This window comes from Piliocolobus tephrosceles, chromosome 9 (genome assembly GCF_002776525.5).
Source record: "Piliocolobus tephrosceles isolate RC106 chromosome 9, ASM277652v3, whole genome shotgun sequence".
Taxonomy (NCBI): domain Eukaryota; kingdom Metazoa; phylum Chordata; class Mammalia; order Primates; family Cercopithecidae; genus Piliocolobus; species Piliocolobus tephrosceles.
Window position 1 is genome coordinate 16,806,899 of NC_045442.1, and position 14,441 is coordinate 16,821,339.

General features: G+C 39.7%; 2 protein-coding genes across 3 annotated transcripts in view; one reads left to right on the top strand and one right to left on the bottom strand.

The window, feature by feature from the left end:
- The window catches only part of SHTN1 (shootin 1), a 121,765-nt gene extending 110,979 nt beyond the window's left edge, over positions 1-10,786 (top strand). For both annotated transcript variants that reach the window (XM_023224300.1, XM_023224301.1), the window contains one exon: positions 9,008-10,786. In XM_023224300.1, coding sequence (XP_023080068.1) covers positions 9,008-9,230 — 223 coding nt within the window. In that variant the 3' untranslated portion in view covers positions 9,231-10,786. The remainder of the gene's footprint in view (positions 1-9,007) is intronic.
- A 2,387-nt stretch (positions 10,787-13,173) lies between these two features.
- Positions 13,174-14,441, bottom strand: part of ENO4 (enolase 4) — a 33,045-nt gene continuing 31,777 nt past the window's right edge. Inside the window, exon 14 of the mRNA XM_023224302.2 lies at positions 13,174-14,084. Coding sequence (XP_023080070.1) covers positions 13,930-14,084 — 155 coding nt within the window. The 3' untranslated portion in view covers positions 13,174-13,929. The remainder of the gene's footprint in view (positions 14,085-14,441) is intronic.

Consider the following 14,441-nt stretch of genomic DNA (forward strand, 5'->3'; position numbering starts at 1 on the left):
AGTAGCTGGGACTACGTTAGCTGGGACTACAGGCGCCCGCCACCTCGCCCGGCTAGTTTTTTGTATTTTTTTAGTAGAGACGGGGTTTCACCGTGTTAGCCAGGATGGTCTCCATCTCCTGACCTTGTGATCCGCCCGTCTCAGCCTCCCAAAGTGCTGGGATTACAGGCTTGAGCCACCACGCCCAGCCATTATTGAACATTTTAACCATGCTGAGAAATAGTTTTTTCCCAGAAGTCAAATACTTGAAAATTTCTGACTGTAATCATTGAATTAGAAAGATGCTTTTACTAAATGATAGTATGATAATATAAAGGTGAATCACTATCTGTGAATCTAGTTTAAAAACATACATTCTAAAGCCCCAAATACATTTTATTATTGTATTCACTTTATTCTATACCTTTTTGAGAGAGTTTCATGTTTGGTCAATTACCGGTTAACTCCTTTGAGTTTGTGTTTATCCATTGGTCATTATGTTTTAGGACATTTTTATTATAAAGAGAGGCAGGACACGTGGGCCTTCCGTATGGAGAAGGAGGTGAGCAGATCTTAAAATGTGTCTGCATCACAGTCAGGCAGAGGCTTAAGAGTATCATGTTTTCTTGCCATCTTTCTTTTCTCCTGAAACCATCTTATCTGAAAGTGGCCCTGCTTGTCTGAATTAAGCTTTTTCATCCATATTCACACTTTTTCAATTAATTACTTTCAGGAAGGTGGATATCCTACTACAGTTGCAATTAGACAAGGTAGTCAGCCTCAAAGATGATTTTTCATTTTATCTAGTTACTTCTATAAAATCTTACTCCAAAAGGGAGAGCCCCTTTGCAAGGGAACTCCTGTTCCATTTTAACAGTGTGGTTTGCAGTGCTTTCATAGCTGTGTCATCTTGGTCATTCTCAAAGATCCTTTTAAGCCACAATTAATTGCCAGAGACTTTTCAAGTTAACATTTTTCTAATTTATCATGCTTCTCTTCACCCCAGGTCCCCTCAAAACTGTAAGCTTTATCAAGCTCTTTTAAATTCCCTTTGTAACTGCCAAACAGGCAGTTAGTTTGCTTTTTCATTTGGGGGAGTTAAAAGAGGTTACATGCTGCCCTAGAAGAATTTAAAAAACAAAAACCCATGTAGCAATTATAAGACTTCAATTTCAATAGAAAATTGTTCATTTCCAGTGAAACCATTTTTATTTTAATTTGCATTTAATTTCTATGTCTGTGGTATCTCTAAATACATGTGACTTTTGGCCCCACACAGATTTATTTTTGTAAGAGTTCATCTTGTTTGGGCCATTAACTGAAACCAAAGCGTAGTTGATAAAAGATAAATTTTAGATGTCTCTTGGTTGGTGTGACCAGTCAAACATTTCCATGAAAGAAAAAAATCTAATTGCCTTTCAGGTTTTGAATTAAAAGTAAGATTGATTTTTATCATTGTTTGACCTCTAACTGGTCTCTTCATTCAGTATTTCTAATGTGATACTAATGTAGAAAAATGAAATAGGAAAGTACAGCTTTTTAATTTACTGGAGCTAGATGATCTGAGCTGTTTTATTTTATTTTGTTTACTTTCTGTAATCCTATGAAAGAGTATGAGCTTTCGAAATACATTAGCAAATAAAAATTGAGATTTTTAACTTACTTTAGGGAAACTTGGCATAAAATTATTCTCTCAAACTAATTATCTCAGCTGGAAGTTAATTTAATTGGCCATATAACCATTCCTTAAGAGAGGTTTGGGGTCACGTTTTGTTCAAATGGAGACTGGGAACGTTCTTTCAGTCCTGGGATGGAAAGGAGTGGATTTTCTTCCTGGTTGATACTCCCACCCCCACCGTTTCCTCATAACCTCCGCTTCTCCGCTTCTTTCTTTCTCTTGTGTGTGTGTGCGTGCGTTTGTGCGTGTATGTGTGTGTGTGCACGCGTGTATGCGTGCGCACATGAGCGCCCATCAGGGAGGGGGAGGGAGGGCGCCTTCCCTGTACTTAGTAAACATTTGTTTCTGAGAAGAGACTACCAGCTAGCAGAATGAACTGCATGGACGTTACTGCTTAATCTGATGCTCTTATACAATTAAAGGATTTGCTCTGCTCTCAACTGTAATCTTAGTACTGCTGAATTGTGTACTGACACTGCAGGAAACAGCTCTGTTCAGCAAAGCGCTGCTACAAAGGTTCTCCATGTGCGCCTGTACATGGACAATTAAGTTTTAACAACAAAATTAGCAGAACAACTGGATGTTCGGGAAGTTGAGATCCCTTCACTTCATTTTTTTTCCTCCCCCCGCTGCCAAGGAGTTATCCTGTGGACTGCCCGAAAGATCCGCCTGTCAGGATTGTCTTACAAGTGTTCTGAGTTGCTGTGCAAACAGCAACTTCCTCCAGATTAATTGTTGAGGATGTATTACACCTAGTGTAAAAATGACTGTTAAACTGCTGTTGAGTAAATCTCAAAATTACTGTTAAAATGCTGCTGAGTAATTCTCAATTTTCTCAAAGAATTAATTGCCTTCTAACATTTGCTTCCAGTTGCAAGCACCTATGATTTTTGAGAGACTTTGTATAAAATATATCATTTCTGCATAGAGAACCAAATGGCTTTTGGTACATTGTGGTTTTCTTAACCATTTTTCAATAGTCTCTACAGTGTTTGTATTTCCTTTTATTTGTGTATAGTGGAGTAGAGGGGAGGTTTTTTATTCAAATAGAAGAAGCTAAAGCTCAACTGCAATGTCAGATCTCAGAATAAACTGACCCAATTTCTGAAACCCAATAAACACATTTCATTTGCAATATTCTTTATTATATAGCTCTATGAAAAGTAATTTATGATTTCCAATCTTAAAAGAGAGTTTTAAAAATACATAGTAAATAGAAAGAAAAACTATTACATTTTAAAAATATTTTCCTGAAAACATAGAATGAAAATGCAAGTATTTTGTGCATGGCAACTATTTTTAAGGAACCAATGTTATATATGGTGAATTTTGTGGAAGACTTTATGTCTCTTAAAATATTTCTTGTAAATAACATGGCTTTTATTAGCTAGAATCTGAGTGGATTTTCCATGATGACTTAATGTTGTGCAGAATTATAAAAAGCTATAAAATGGAGCCTAAGAAAAGGATCACCCACATTTCAGAATCTTTGGCTGAGCTGAAGTCATAGTTCACGCATTGTCAGTATTGCTTTTGCTGTGAGAATAGTCCAGATTCCTGAACCTCCTTGTACCAGTGTATTTTAGATTCTGTAAATGTGTGCAGTCCAGCCTACACTAGAGGAATAGGACAATATTCTTACAAGGTACAAGGCTCCCTAGCATTGCATTGCGGTCTGGGAGGTAAGCTGTGTATTGGGATGCCTGTGCTGCAGTTACTCAGCTAAAAAAAATATTGCTGAGCATAGACACAGATCTTTGCCCAGCCACTCTTACTTATGTTAAAAAGGAATTCTTGTTCATCTTGAGAGCAAATCAGCATATAGAGGCTGAGGTCAGATTTTCAAACACAGTAGTATTCTGTTGTTTAACAATGTTAATAATTAAATCTACTTTTTCCACAAATAGAAGTGGACCCAAATTGACAAACTAATACATTCTTGGAGCTAAAATGAAGTTTTGAAAAAGTACCCAAAGCAAAAAAGAATTGAGCTTTATTCTCCCTTGATTATATTAAAAATACTGCTAGAATCGGTAGTAATATAGAAAGTTTCTCCTTAGGTTTACAACTTTATTTTGTGAAGTTTTGGATAAGTGTATTAAAATCTCCCGAAAAATAGGGTTTCCAAAAGAAACAATCAAAACTACCTCTGCTGTAATGCCACTACTGTTCACTGCAGTAACTGTATAAAGGGCTTGGAAAAAAATAAGAATCCTTATTTTTACACCAGAGAAAATATAAAAGCGACTTCCTCTTTGGAGTTTTTCCAGGAAACGACTTTATAAAGACAAATTTAAATCTTTCCGTTTTCTGTCCTTGAAGGTGGTAAATATGATTGCGGTTTTATCCATTTTTATTGTAAATGAGACAGAGTTCAGACCGTCCGGCTGTGCGTCATTTGTTGGATGACTGCCACCGACTAATGCAGACATCCCACTGGGAGACCAGAGAAGAACTATACTTTGATTCACCAGATTGTGTTAAATAGTCCAGCTGTTGCGATTTGAAAGATAGTTACCTCAGAAGTGAAATAGAAATGAACTTGGCATTTATGCCTCAAACCATTTTTATACTGTTTGGCAATCAGCTTTTCAGAGGTAGCATTTTATAAAATAACTCTCACCGCTTAAAAGTTCATTCGCTGTAATGTTCAAAATGTCCCACCTTTATATTATCAGTAAAATTAAGCTTGAGTGATATGCAGAATTTGCATGAAATAAGCATTTCCCCCTTCATTTCATGAGCTTTGATTGTATTCAATTGAGCTCAGAACCACGTCGATTAGGGCTCTTTTGGGCATTAGTTAATTTGAATTGCAGCCGAAATGTTAGCTAGAATGTTGTTGAATATAATTGGAACGCGGAAAGTTGATTTTGAAAGGAACTTCATTGAATGCAAACAATGATGTGCTTTTTAAAAATTAGAATGCTGCACTTTCGTCTCTTGTAACACAGTCTGAGAAATCACTGAGTCCCTATATAAAGTTCAGTGTTGACATGGCCACTGCCATCGTTCTGATTCTTCTGGTACCAGTACGGTTTGGAGTCAGGTCTTTCTTTTTACTAGTAAGTTGCCCCACCTGCTCAGGCCCCATATTTGGGCTCTCTTGCAGTAGGGGCACAGTAGCTGCTTTCTAAAAGGTCACCCAAGTTGTACTTGGGCACCAGGCTTCACAGAGTGGCATAGATTGGTGTATTTTTCCTAGCTTTTATTTTGCTTTTTGGTTTTGTCTTGAAATAGCCTTTGAGTACATAGTCTAATATGACCCATGAAAAATACCTATATGAATGGATCATAAATGACTACCAGTATGTTATGGTAAGAAATGGGAGGCTGAGGCAGGAGAATGGCGTGAACCCGGGAGGCGGAGCTTGCAGTGAGCTGAGATCGCGCCACTGCACTCCAGCCTGGGCGACAGCGAGACTCCATCTCAAAAAAAAAAAGTGGGGGGGAATATTGGACAGGAAATCAAGATTCCATTAGTTTAGTCCTGTATCTGCTATTAACAAGTTGTATGCTGATTTAACCTCACTCTTCCCTGGCCGCTTCATCTGACAAATGAAGAGGTTAGACTAGCTCACCATGGTGATCCCTGTCAGCCCAAGTATCCCACGATTTTAGTTTCACTTTATAAGTGATACTGGTAAAATTTAAGTTCTTACTTGCAGATTTTGCGGCATGCAGGAGACAGGTTGCCATTACTTTTTATAAGTACAGACTTTTAATTCCTTATTGTGGTCTTAGTCCTTAGATGTTGCATTAAAGTAGAAAACCTGAACAGAATGACAGTATATTACAACTCCTATTGAAGTGTTGCATTTGAGCTTCTGGGATTTCTCCCTTGGGGAGAAGCTTCATATTTAACCCTCTAGAACCTGCCACCATGACTACTAGAGTGAGAACCTGGGTTCTTGGCACCATCACTGATGCGGCTCTTCCCATACAATAGGAATGAAGGTAGAATGAGGCCTAGGAGAAGGAAAAGCCTCTCATTCCAGGAGTCTTGGGCAGCTGCCGGTGGGAGCCAGGAATGGACCTGGTGATGGCAAGCCAGAAGGAGCTACAAACCACAGGGGAAAAATTAAAAAGGAGGGATAGCTTGAAGGGGTAGACTTTTTATTTACAGATCTGGAAGATGGAGATGGAAACAGGGATTCAGAAAGAATGAAATCAGTAAACGTGCCAAAAACTAGCCTGTAGCCTCCTGTTTCTAGGAGAAGATGCCTTTGAGAAACAGCATGCTGTCATGGAAAAGGCAGAAACACGGAGACAGGAACTTCTGACTCTTGTTCTGAGTCTGCCACTGATGAGCCATGTGGCAGACTCAGAACAAGAGTTCAAGCCCCATCATCCTCATCTGTAAAAGGACAGGTCAGACTAGACGATTGTCCTGGTCCCTTTCCACCTTCCATTGGGATTCTAAGGCAGTGGTCATTATCCTTGAGAAACCAGTCACTCTCCCTCCATGCCTAGCTTCAGAAAATGCCCACTGTACCTAGTTCAGTGATAACAAAGGGGTTCTCAAATTGTAGCCTATAAGTGACTTAATAATAGATTAATCTGTGGTCAAGAAGCTTGCTTCAGGGCAGGGAAATCATTCTTTGGACTGAGACAATTCTAGGGCAATTCCAGCCTGACAATACTAGGTTTATGAGTTTTCAGTTCAGTCAACATCCATGCATTGCTGCTGTGGAGCCCAGAGAGCACTTCCTGGAAATTTTTAGCCCTGAGCTGATGAGGAAAGCTTTTTCTAGGATCTGTGCACCACCCCTTCACCTGCAGACACACACGAGCATGGAAACATCCATGGTAGTTCTACAGAAGTGATGAAGGTTAGTACGGGTTGATGGAAGTTGCTCACCTAGAATGAGAGAAATGCTACCTCCTTTGCATGCTGAAAGCTGATTGGCTGGCTTATGTAAGAGTGGGCCCAGGCCCAAGATGGTGAAGCCATCATACTGGTGACTCGACCTGCAGACTTGGATGGGACTTTCCCTGGAACCTTAGCTGGGCTGCAGCTTTATTTCCTGGAATCCCCTCACTCATTTGTTTTCAGTTTAGAATTGCCCACAGATAAATCTGCATGAGATTTAGAAGGCAGAAGTGAAGTAGTTGTCTTAAAAAAAACTTTTTTTAACCCTTGGAAGGTCCGTGTAGGGCAGGCTCTGTTATAGCTTGTGCATGACATTCCTGATGTCCTGACTCACCTAACTGGCACGTGGCAGTGACTGGCCCACAGTTTCTTCAGCTCCCCACATCTCTTCCTCCAGCTTTTCCAAATCCTGGGACAGGTGCATGTGCAGCTCCTTGGGGAAGTCTCCTGCTTATCCTGCAGATTGTCTTGCATCATCATGATTGGTGCTTGTGAGATATAGAGAGATAGGTACAGCTCTAGTTTGTCCTCAGTCTCTGTCACTTTACAGCCACCTTCTCTCCCAACTGTCAGAATAGCTGACTGCAGGCCCAGTGTCAGACGCAGAGGCAGCAGATTTACATAGACTGCATGACTAGTGCCTTCCACTCCCTAAGGTCTAATTCCTCTGATCAATCCTTAGTACTGCTCATAGTTGTTCTGCTTCTCCGATTACAGGCTTTTAAATATTGTGTGGGTCAGAGAGAGTCAAAATAGGTACCACTGGAGAAACTACAGCCCATTCTGATTCCCAAAGCAGAGCGGCAGATGTCTGGAGAAGTAGTTCCTCGACCAAGGTAGATGGACAATGTCATGGTGCCATAATCAGGCAAAAATAAAGGAATCTGTCCTCACTGCAGCACAGCCTGTACCAAGGCTCCTGCTAATTTTTGTTTTTACCACCTCCAAGGAAGACAGAGTGTTTGTCACTTAGGATGATGACCGAGCCACACATAGGTAATGTAACCTGATAGCCAGAGGGAGTGGTTTTTAAACATTTGGACTGATCTTACAGTACTGGTCAGAAAGTGAAAAAAAACCAGTGTGGTCTTTGGGTTTGAGGTTTTGTGCCCGTTACTGGGTCATGCAGGTTACTTTCACTTAGTAATTGATCATTTGTTCTGTTGTTTTTGTGGAAGAGAGACATCCAGACCTACTCACACCCAAACCTTGATTTCTCCCCCTTAATTCTGAACCTTTCAGTTTATTAGTATTTGCCCATTCATTTATTCCACAAATGCATCTGTGCTAGGTGCTGGGGATAGAATTGTGAGTAAAGCTAAACAGTCCCTGCCTCGTAGATGTTTACATGCTATTGAAAGAGACAGACAGGAAACAATTGTGGTAAGTCCAACAAGAGAGAGGTATTAGGTGGTAAAAGAGTGTCTCCTGCCAGCTCTGACCTGGTGAACGGGTTAGAGAATAGTAGAAATCAACTCCTGGTGAGGGGCTGGTAGAGCAGTGGCTAGCAGCTCACCGGCACCTGGTGGAACACCAAGAGGCGGGATGGTGTGCCAGGTCATGGTTAACAACCAGTTCTCAAGGACAAAAAGGCCAGATCCTAGCATTTTCCAGAAAGACCAGAAAAGTCCGAAAGCCCCAGCCCTGCCCACTGCAGCTGCCTCCACCTTCAGGCAGCAGCTCAGCAGCCTGAACCTTTGGGTTGAATCAGAGAGAACTGTTTCCATAAGGAAATCCGCACCCATTCAGCCTGAGGAGCCATAGCTTCTTGCAGCAGAAGAGATGAGAGGAGGAGTCTGTGGAACACTGCCTCTGAAATTCCATAAGAAATTTCTCAAGAAACCTGATTCTCCTTTTAAAAACATTAATGGTAACTTAGCATTTTAGCTTCTACTCTGACTCTCTCTCTGCCCTTGGTCCTACCATCACCCTCTCCTGAAGTCTGACCAGGTCTCCTCTGTTTGGTAATAGCAGCAGCCGGCATGCCTCTCACCTTTCCATCAGTGATGAGGGGTGATTACTCCCCTTGTCCATGCCGGCTCCTCAGGGCTACCTTGCAACCAGCCGTACCCAGGGACGCGCAGGAGGGAAGGGAGTTAACTGGCTCCATCCAGCTAAGTGAGGGCGGGTGGGAGTCTGGGCAGCAGGCCGTGAGAGGTTCACAGTTTGTCCATGAGCTTTACGCTTCCTGAGAAGAGAATGCAATTAAGCAGGTAGGTGCATTTGGTTTTTTAACACTTCTGTAGTTAATCGCTCTTTCTCTGCCTTCTTTCTTCTGGCCTTGTGCTCCTAGTATCAGCTGTGTAATCCGAGAGCTTCACTGTTTCTTTTAAATGGCTGGCATCTCAAAGACTACTATATGCATGTTGACTAGACTTAGAACATTTTGGGTTTTATGTTGATCTGAATCCAGAATATCAGAGACAACTATTTTCTCTCTGCTTTTTACTTTTTTTGTCTAACTCTTCATCTCATAGGCCTCCCAGTAGCACTGGATGCAGGAAAAAATACATTGATGGTGAAAAACAAGTCGAACCAGTTGTAGTTTTAGATCCTGTTTCTACACATGAACCCCAAACCAAAGACCAGATTGCTGAAAAAGATCCAACTCAACACAAGGAGGATGAAGGCAAAGTCCAACCAGAAAACAAAGAAGACAGCACTGAAAACGTGAGAGAGACAGACAGCTCTAACTGCTGATCCGGAAACCAGAAGCCTGACATGTTTGGAAGTCCTTTTCAATAAGCACATGATGAGTGTTGGTATATTGGCAAGGGCTGTAGACATTCTGCTCTGGTCACTGTATTCAGAATACAGGTTTTTTTCTGGTGTTACTTTTGTAGGTAGCAACTATAAACATAAGTAAGCTGTTTAGCAAAACACACATTCCTATTAGGTTTTGGTTATTTGATCTTTATAAGGATGATATTTTTTTTTCCTAGTTACTGTATTAAGTATGACTTCTTTTAGAAGGTTACAAAAAAAATGCAGATGTTGATACCTTTTTAGGAAATGTGCATACCACTCCTCAAATGGAATGCTGAAAGTTTGAGGTGCTTGTAAATAATTGGATAAACAAAACTGATCAACTTAATGTGATTTTTAAAGCCCCCAAAGAAGCTTCTGGTTTGGATCTGATCCTCTTGATGGAGAAACTGCAGCAGCGTGGAAATTGTTGTGTACTGTGGCATACAAGTTATTTTCTACGGTAGACTGAGATAAACTTAAAACTCAGGAGCTGGCATCAAACTCGTAGTCCCATAGTCAGTCTTAATTACATACATTGTTAACTATTGGATGAAAAAATACATGCTATTGATTGTGTCCAAAGTCTCCCAAGGACCTCCGTGGGGATGCTCTGGTAGCCTGAATACAGACTGAGGTGAAAGTCCGAACCTTGAATTTTACAGTAATATGTTGGTAAACCATGTGCTCTGTGCTATGAGTTAATTATGTGTTCCCATATACTAATGTGGCACAAGTACCATATTTTATCAGAGTTCTTATGTACAGTACAGTGAAGATAAGTGACAAGCACACATTTTTCTTGCTTCACTGCTGTTCTATATTACACAGGTTTGTTGTTGTTTTTTAAAAAAGAAATTAAGCAGTAGTTAGTCTCTAAAAATACAATGTTTCAGGCTACCACAGTGAATAAATAGAAATGTAATCAGGGATTAAAAAAAAAAAAAACTTATGCAGCTTTTCAAAGTTGATTGTTTCAAAATTGGTGTTTATTTAAAATAAGTGGTAATGTACTTGAATGCACTTTTTATGACAATGATTCAGTAATGGTAATTTTACTATTAAAGGAAGTGAAAGGTTTAGTTTTGTTAGCATGGCTCAGCATGTAGCTGTCAGGTGTTTTTCACCTAAGCGCAAAAGAAAATGATAGTAATAATTGCAGTAGTTGTATTGTATTGTATTTTTGCACGTGTGGTAAGCATAGGCTTGAAGAGGTGGGTAGGCAGGTACATGTACTTCCTAAATTTGGAGATAATTATCTTTCTGTAAGTTCGTTATGCTTGACTGTTTCCATGTTCTCCCAATGATAATTTTACAGTTACTTATCACTTTACTAATGGGGAATTAAAATGTAATGTTTTTCAACTGTATCTTTCCTTAACTGGATAATACTGCTATATGATATGCTAACTACAGACTGCATTAATTCATGAAACAAATTCTGTTATGTCCTGTAATTTGAACTCTCCTCACCACAACTTATTAAAAAGGCACCAATAGTTTTTCCCATTGAGGGTCAGTTGTGGTTATTATTAACGTTTCTGCTTTAGTTCCCCAAGCTTGACATTCTTTAATAGAAAATTGTATATGATTTGACAACTTTAGTAATTTTTAATAGTCCCTAAGATTGTTTATTGAGTTTTCTTTCATGTTTCTTTGTGCTGTCTTCTTGCATCTGTGATCTGTCTGCCAGGATGCAACTCACACACATTTAGGAATATAAAAATATATATACTGTCTTTCCATATTTCATCACACCATCAACAGAATAATATGGTTATCAAAACACCCTCCTTTCTAGAGTTAGAAGTTGCCCTTTGAGTGAAATGTGTTAGCTGGACTAGGGAACAATTAGTAACAGGTATTTTGAAAGTGTTCATGCCTTTTTTAAGCTGCTTACTTTCTCTCACTGTGATTACAAAGCATTTTAAATTAATTTGACATAAAGGTATTTGACGTAAGATATCCACTCACCTTTGTCTGCCTACAGTTTTTCCCTTTTCACTTTGGTTTTGAGGGGGTTTTGCCCCTGGCTGGGGTGACATTATCAACCAAAGCAAGGGATCCCAAATAGGAAGACAGAGGAGAACTATGCTTGTATCTGCAAGGTATGTTCCTAGCTATTGTACACACAACACTTACATACATCCTGCTTACACGGTTTTAAGTTGGAAGAGACTGCATCTTTATGTGTTTGATTTTTCTAAAAGGTTATTTATGCTTCCTTCTGTTTGGGAAAGATAAATTAAGTCTTGTGTGCTATAGAGGATTTTTTTTTTTTTTAATCTAATGTTGATGCATTTTATAGCCCGAGTGAGGCAAAGAGGTAGAGGTACTTTGTGCCATTGCTATTAAAGAAAAAGAAAATGTCTCTTTTTTTCTGGAGGAATAAGATTTTAATTAAAGCACTTGCACCCTTTTGTATCTGAGCTGGTCTCAAACACAGTCCTCACCCACAGTAGTTTCAGCAGCTGAACAGTCCCATGGAAGTTCTGACTGGCAGGCATCAACAGGGCTATTAGCACCCAGCCTAGTTTGCCCTGAGTAAGGAGGATGGACGCTTTGGCTCTAACTACTCACCAATAATTGCTCCTTCCTTACCTTCTTTGTTAATGGTAAACTGCTGGAAATGGAGCAGTACAGGTAACAATTATTGTTAATTGTCTTTCCAGACCAGTTTTTGGTTGTGTGTTCAGTATATGATAGTCTGTATCACAGCCTTAAAGTCTGGATTATTTTTCTAAATGCATCCTCTACATGTTGAGTTACATTCGTTGTGGCGTTGTTGTGGAACAACATTAGCTTATATACCAAGAAGTTGTTGAGAATGGATAACCGTCTGTCATTATCACCGACCTTCGAAGACTCATCAGGCAGTCCCTGCGTAAGGATTGGAGTGGTTTGAAGTTTCTCTTCCAAGCACTGACATTTCCCCATCCCACAGTCATTTTTAATTTGGGATATGACTGTTTCTTTCATTTCTTTCACAGATAATATTATATATACGATTATATAAATATATTTCATATTATATGTTATATAACACAGAGACAGAAAGCATAAATAGAAAGAGTGCCTAGCACCCTAAGAAATTTAAATTAAAAGGCTAATTATCCATTGGTGAGCGCAGTCTCGAGGATAGGTGAGTAAACTGCTCTGTGTTGAAGTTACACTGCTGACCTGGTTAAGGTAATAAATCACCTCTGGTTAATTTCATTTAGTTATTTTGTTATTCGTTGTACATTTTTGCTCTGGTTTTAGTAATTTATAATTTATATCACTGTTCCAGGGCATATTCTCATGGTGTGTGTGTGTGTGTGTGTGTGTGTGTGTGTGTGTGTGTGTGTGTGTATTTTTCAAAGGGTATGTGAACACCCAGTCATGTTTGTTCTGCTTTTAAAATGAATTTTCCTTCCGGTTTCTCCTACCCGTTGTTTGTTGCTAAGCATCAGGAGAGGCAGTAGCAGCCACAAACCGTGACACAGTTCTTCCAACTTAGAGTGACACCAACCAAGTCACCTGCCCCTTGCTCTGAGAGAGTCTGCGACTGAGCCAGTTTCAAATCATAGCTTTGAGAATAAGGAGTTGGCTTCGTTATGAGGAAATTAAGGTCCCTTGTTAGTACTCTTTAAAAGGAGAGATCTTCAGTGTGCTTAGTAAAAATTATAGAATTTATCAGAAGTCTAAACTTAGCCAACTCCCCTACAGGTCAGTACATAGCAATTTATATAATTTTTAGGAGAAGTAAATGGTAACCCTTTTAACAAGAGACCCTAAATCATATAAAGTGGTTGGATATTATTCTATCTATATGGTTGTGTCTGACTATGTTTATTTCTGCTACTCCTCTGCTATAATCCCAACACTGGCTTACAAAAGAGGCAGTTCAGGGAACGGATATGTCACATCATTTTTTTTTTAATCACTTGCGGATTGCTTTTTAAATGCTGTAGTATAAATAACTGGGCATTTAATAACCTTGAGAATATTTATTCATTTACTGATGTGCTTATTCATTTATACTCATTCTTACTCCAGAAAGGATCTAAGAAGACTCACAAAGATAAAAATAATTCAAGAAAAACTAAAATTTAAAAAGAAGAGGGAATTAGGGAAAAGGGAATTAAGGGTAGGAAAGTGAGATGAAACTGTTTGGCTGTTACAAAAAATAGTGACGCTCTCGCACTTCTGCGTGAGGTTGGCTACAAAAATGTGTCGGTGCTTTTCAGGACAGACATGTAGAGTAAACACAGAAGATGGACATCTGTTCCCAGCACAGAGAGCTTCTAGGGTCATTAGGTTTTTGTTCTCAGAGATGTTCTGATTGGTAAAGGATGGGGTGTTTGATTGAGTGTGGACTTGACAACAAAAATATTGGCCTCTTTTACTGGAGCGTGCCCCTGAAAAATGGACAGGCGAGCTAAAAGACAAAATCTGCATGGAAGTGTGGTGGCTGCAAAACAAAGTTCACAGATAGAATTTCAAGCAAGAACACCATATATGTAATTTACCAAACAGTGGAATTAGAAGAATAAAAACCACAGGAGTTGGTGAAGTTGAAGAGGAAACTCGATGTGGAGACATGGCGCCATACATCAGACCTCCCGGTCTACTAATACTGACGGTGTGGCTGGAACCTGGAGTGTGTACAGCCCTATCCAGAGGATGCTCCTGTTTCGGCTGATTCCTCTACACCTTGTGTGGGGAAGGTGGGTGCCAGCGGCTCTCTAGCCGCAGCAGCCTCAAGTGCCTCTGCAGCCTTTTCAGCTTCCTCATTAAAGTAAAAAAAAGTGCGTTCTTCATTGAAACCTATTTAAAAAAAAAAGTAACAATAAAGTTTACGGTCTAATCCAATGGTGCCAGCTTTTATATATTACATGAGTTGAAGGAGATCATCTTCAGTACTAGTCCAAAGGTGTCACATCACCATCGGAAAGGATACCAGAACCATTTACAACTGGGCCTGTATTTGGTTATATGTTAATTGTGCCATACAGATGTTCTGTTCAATTTTATTTACACTCACATTCATTCTGGAACATTTGATGATGCATCATGGACTTTGGGCAGAGGCTTAGCAGAAAGGGTTAAGAGGAAGATGATGAACTGGGGGAAAGGCCAGTATTATGCATGATACAAGCCACTGCCAGCTGACTGCTCCCAGGG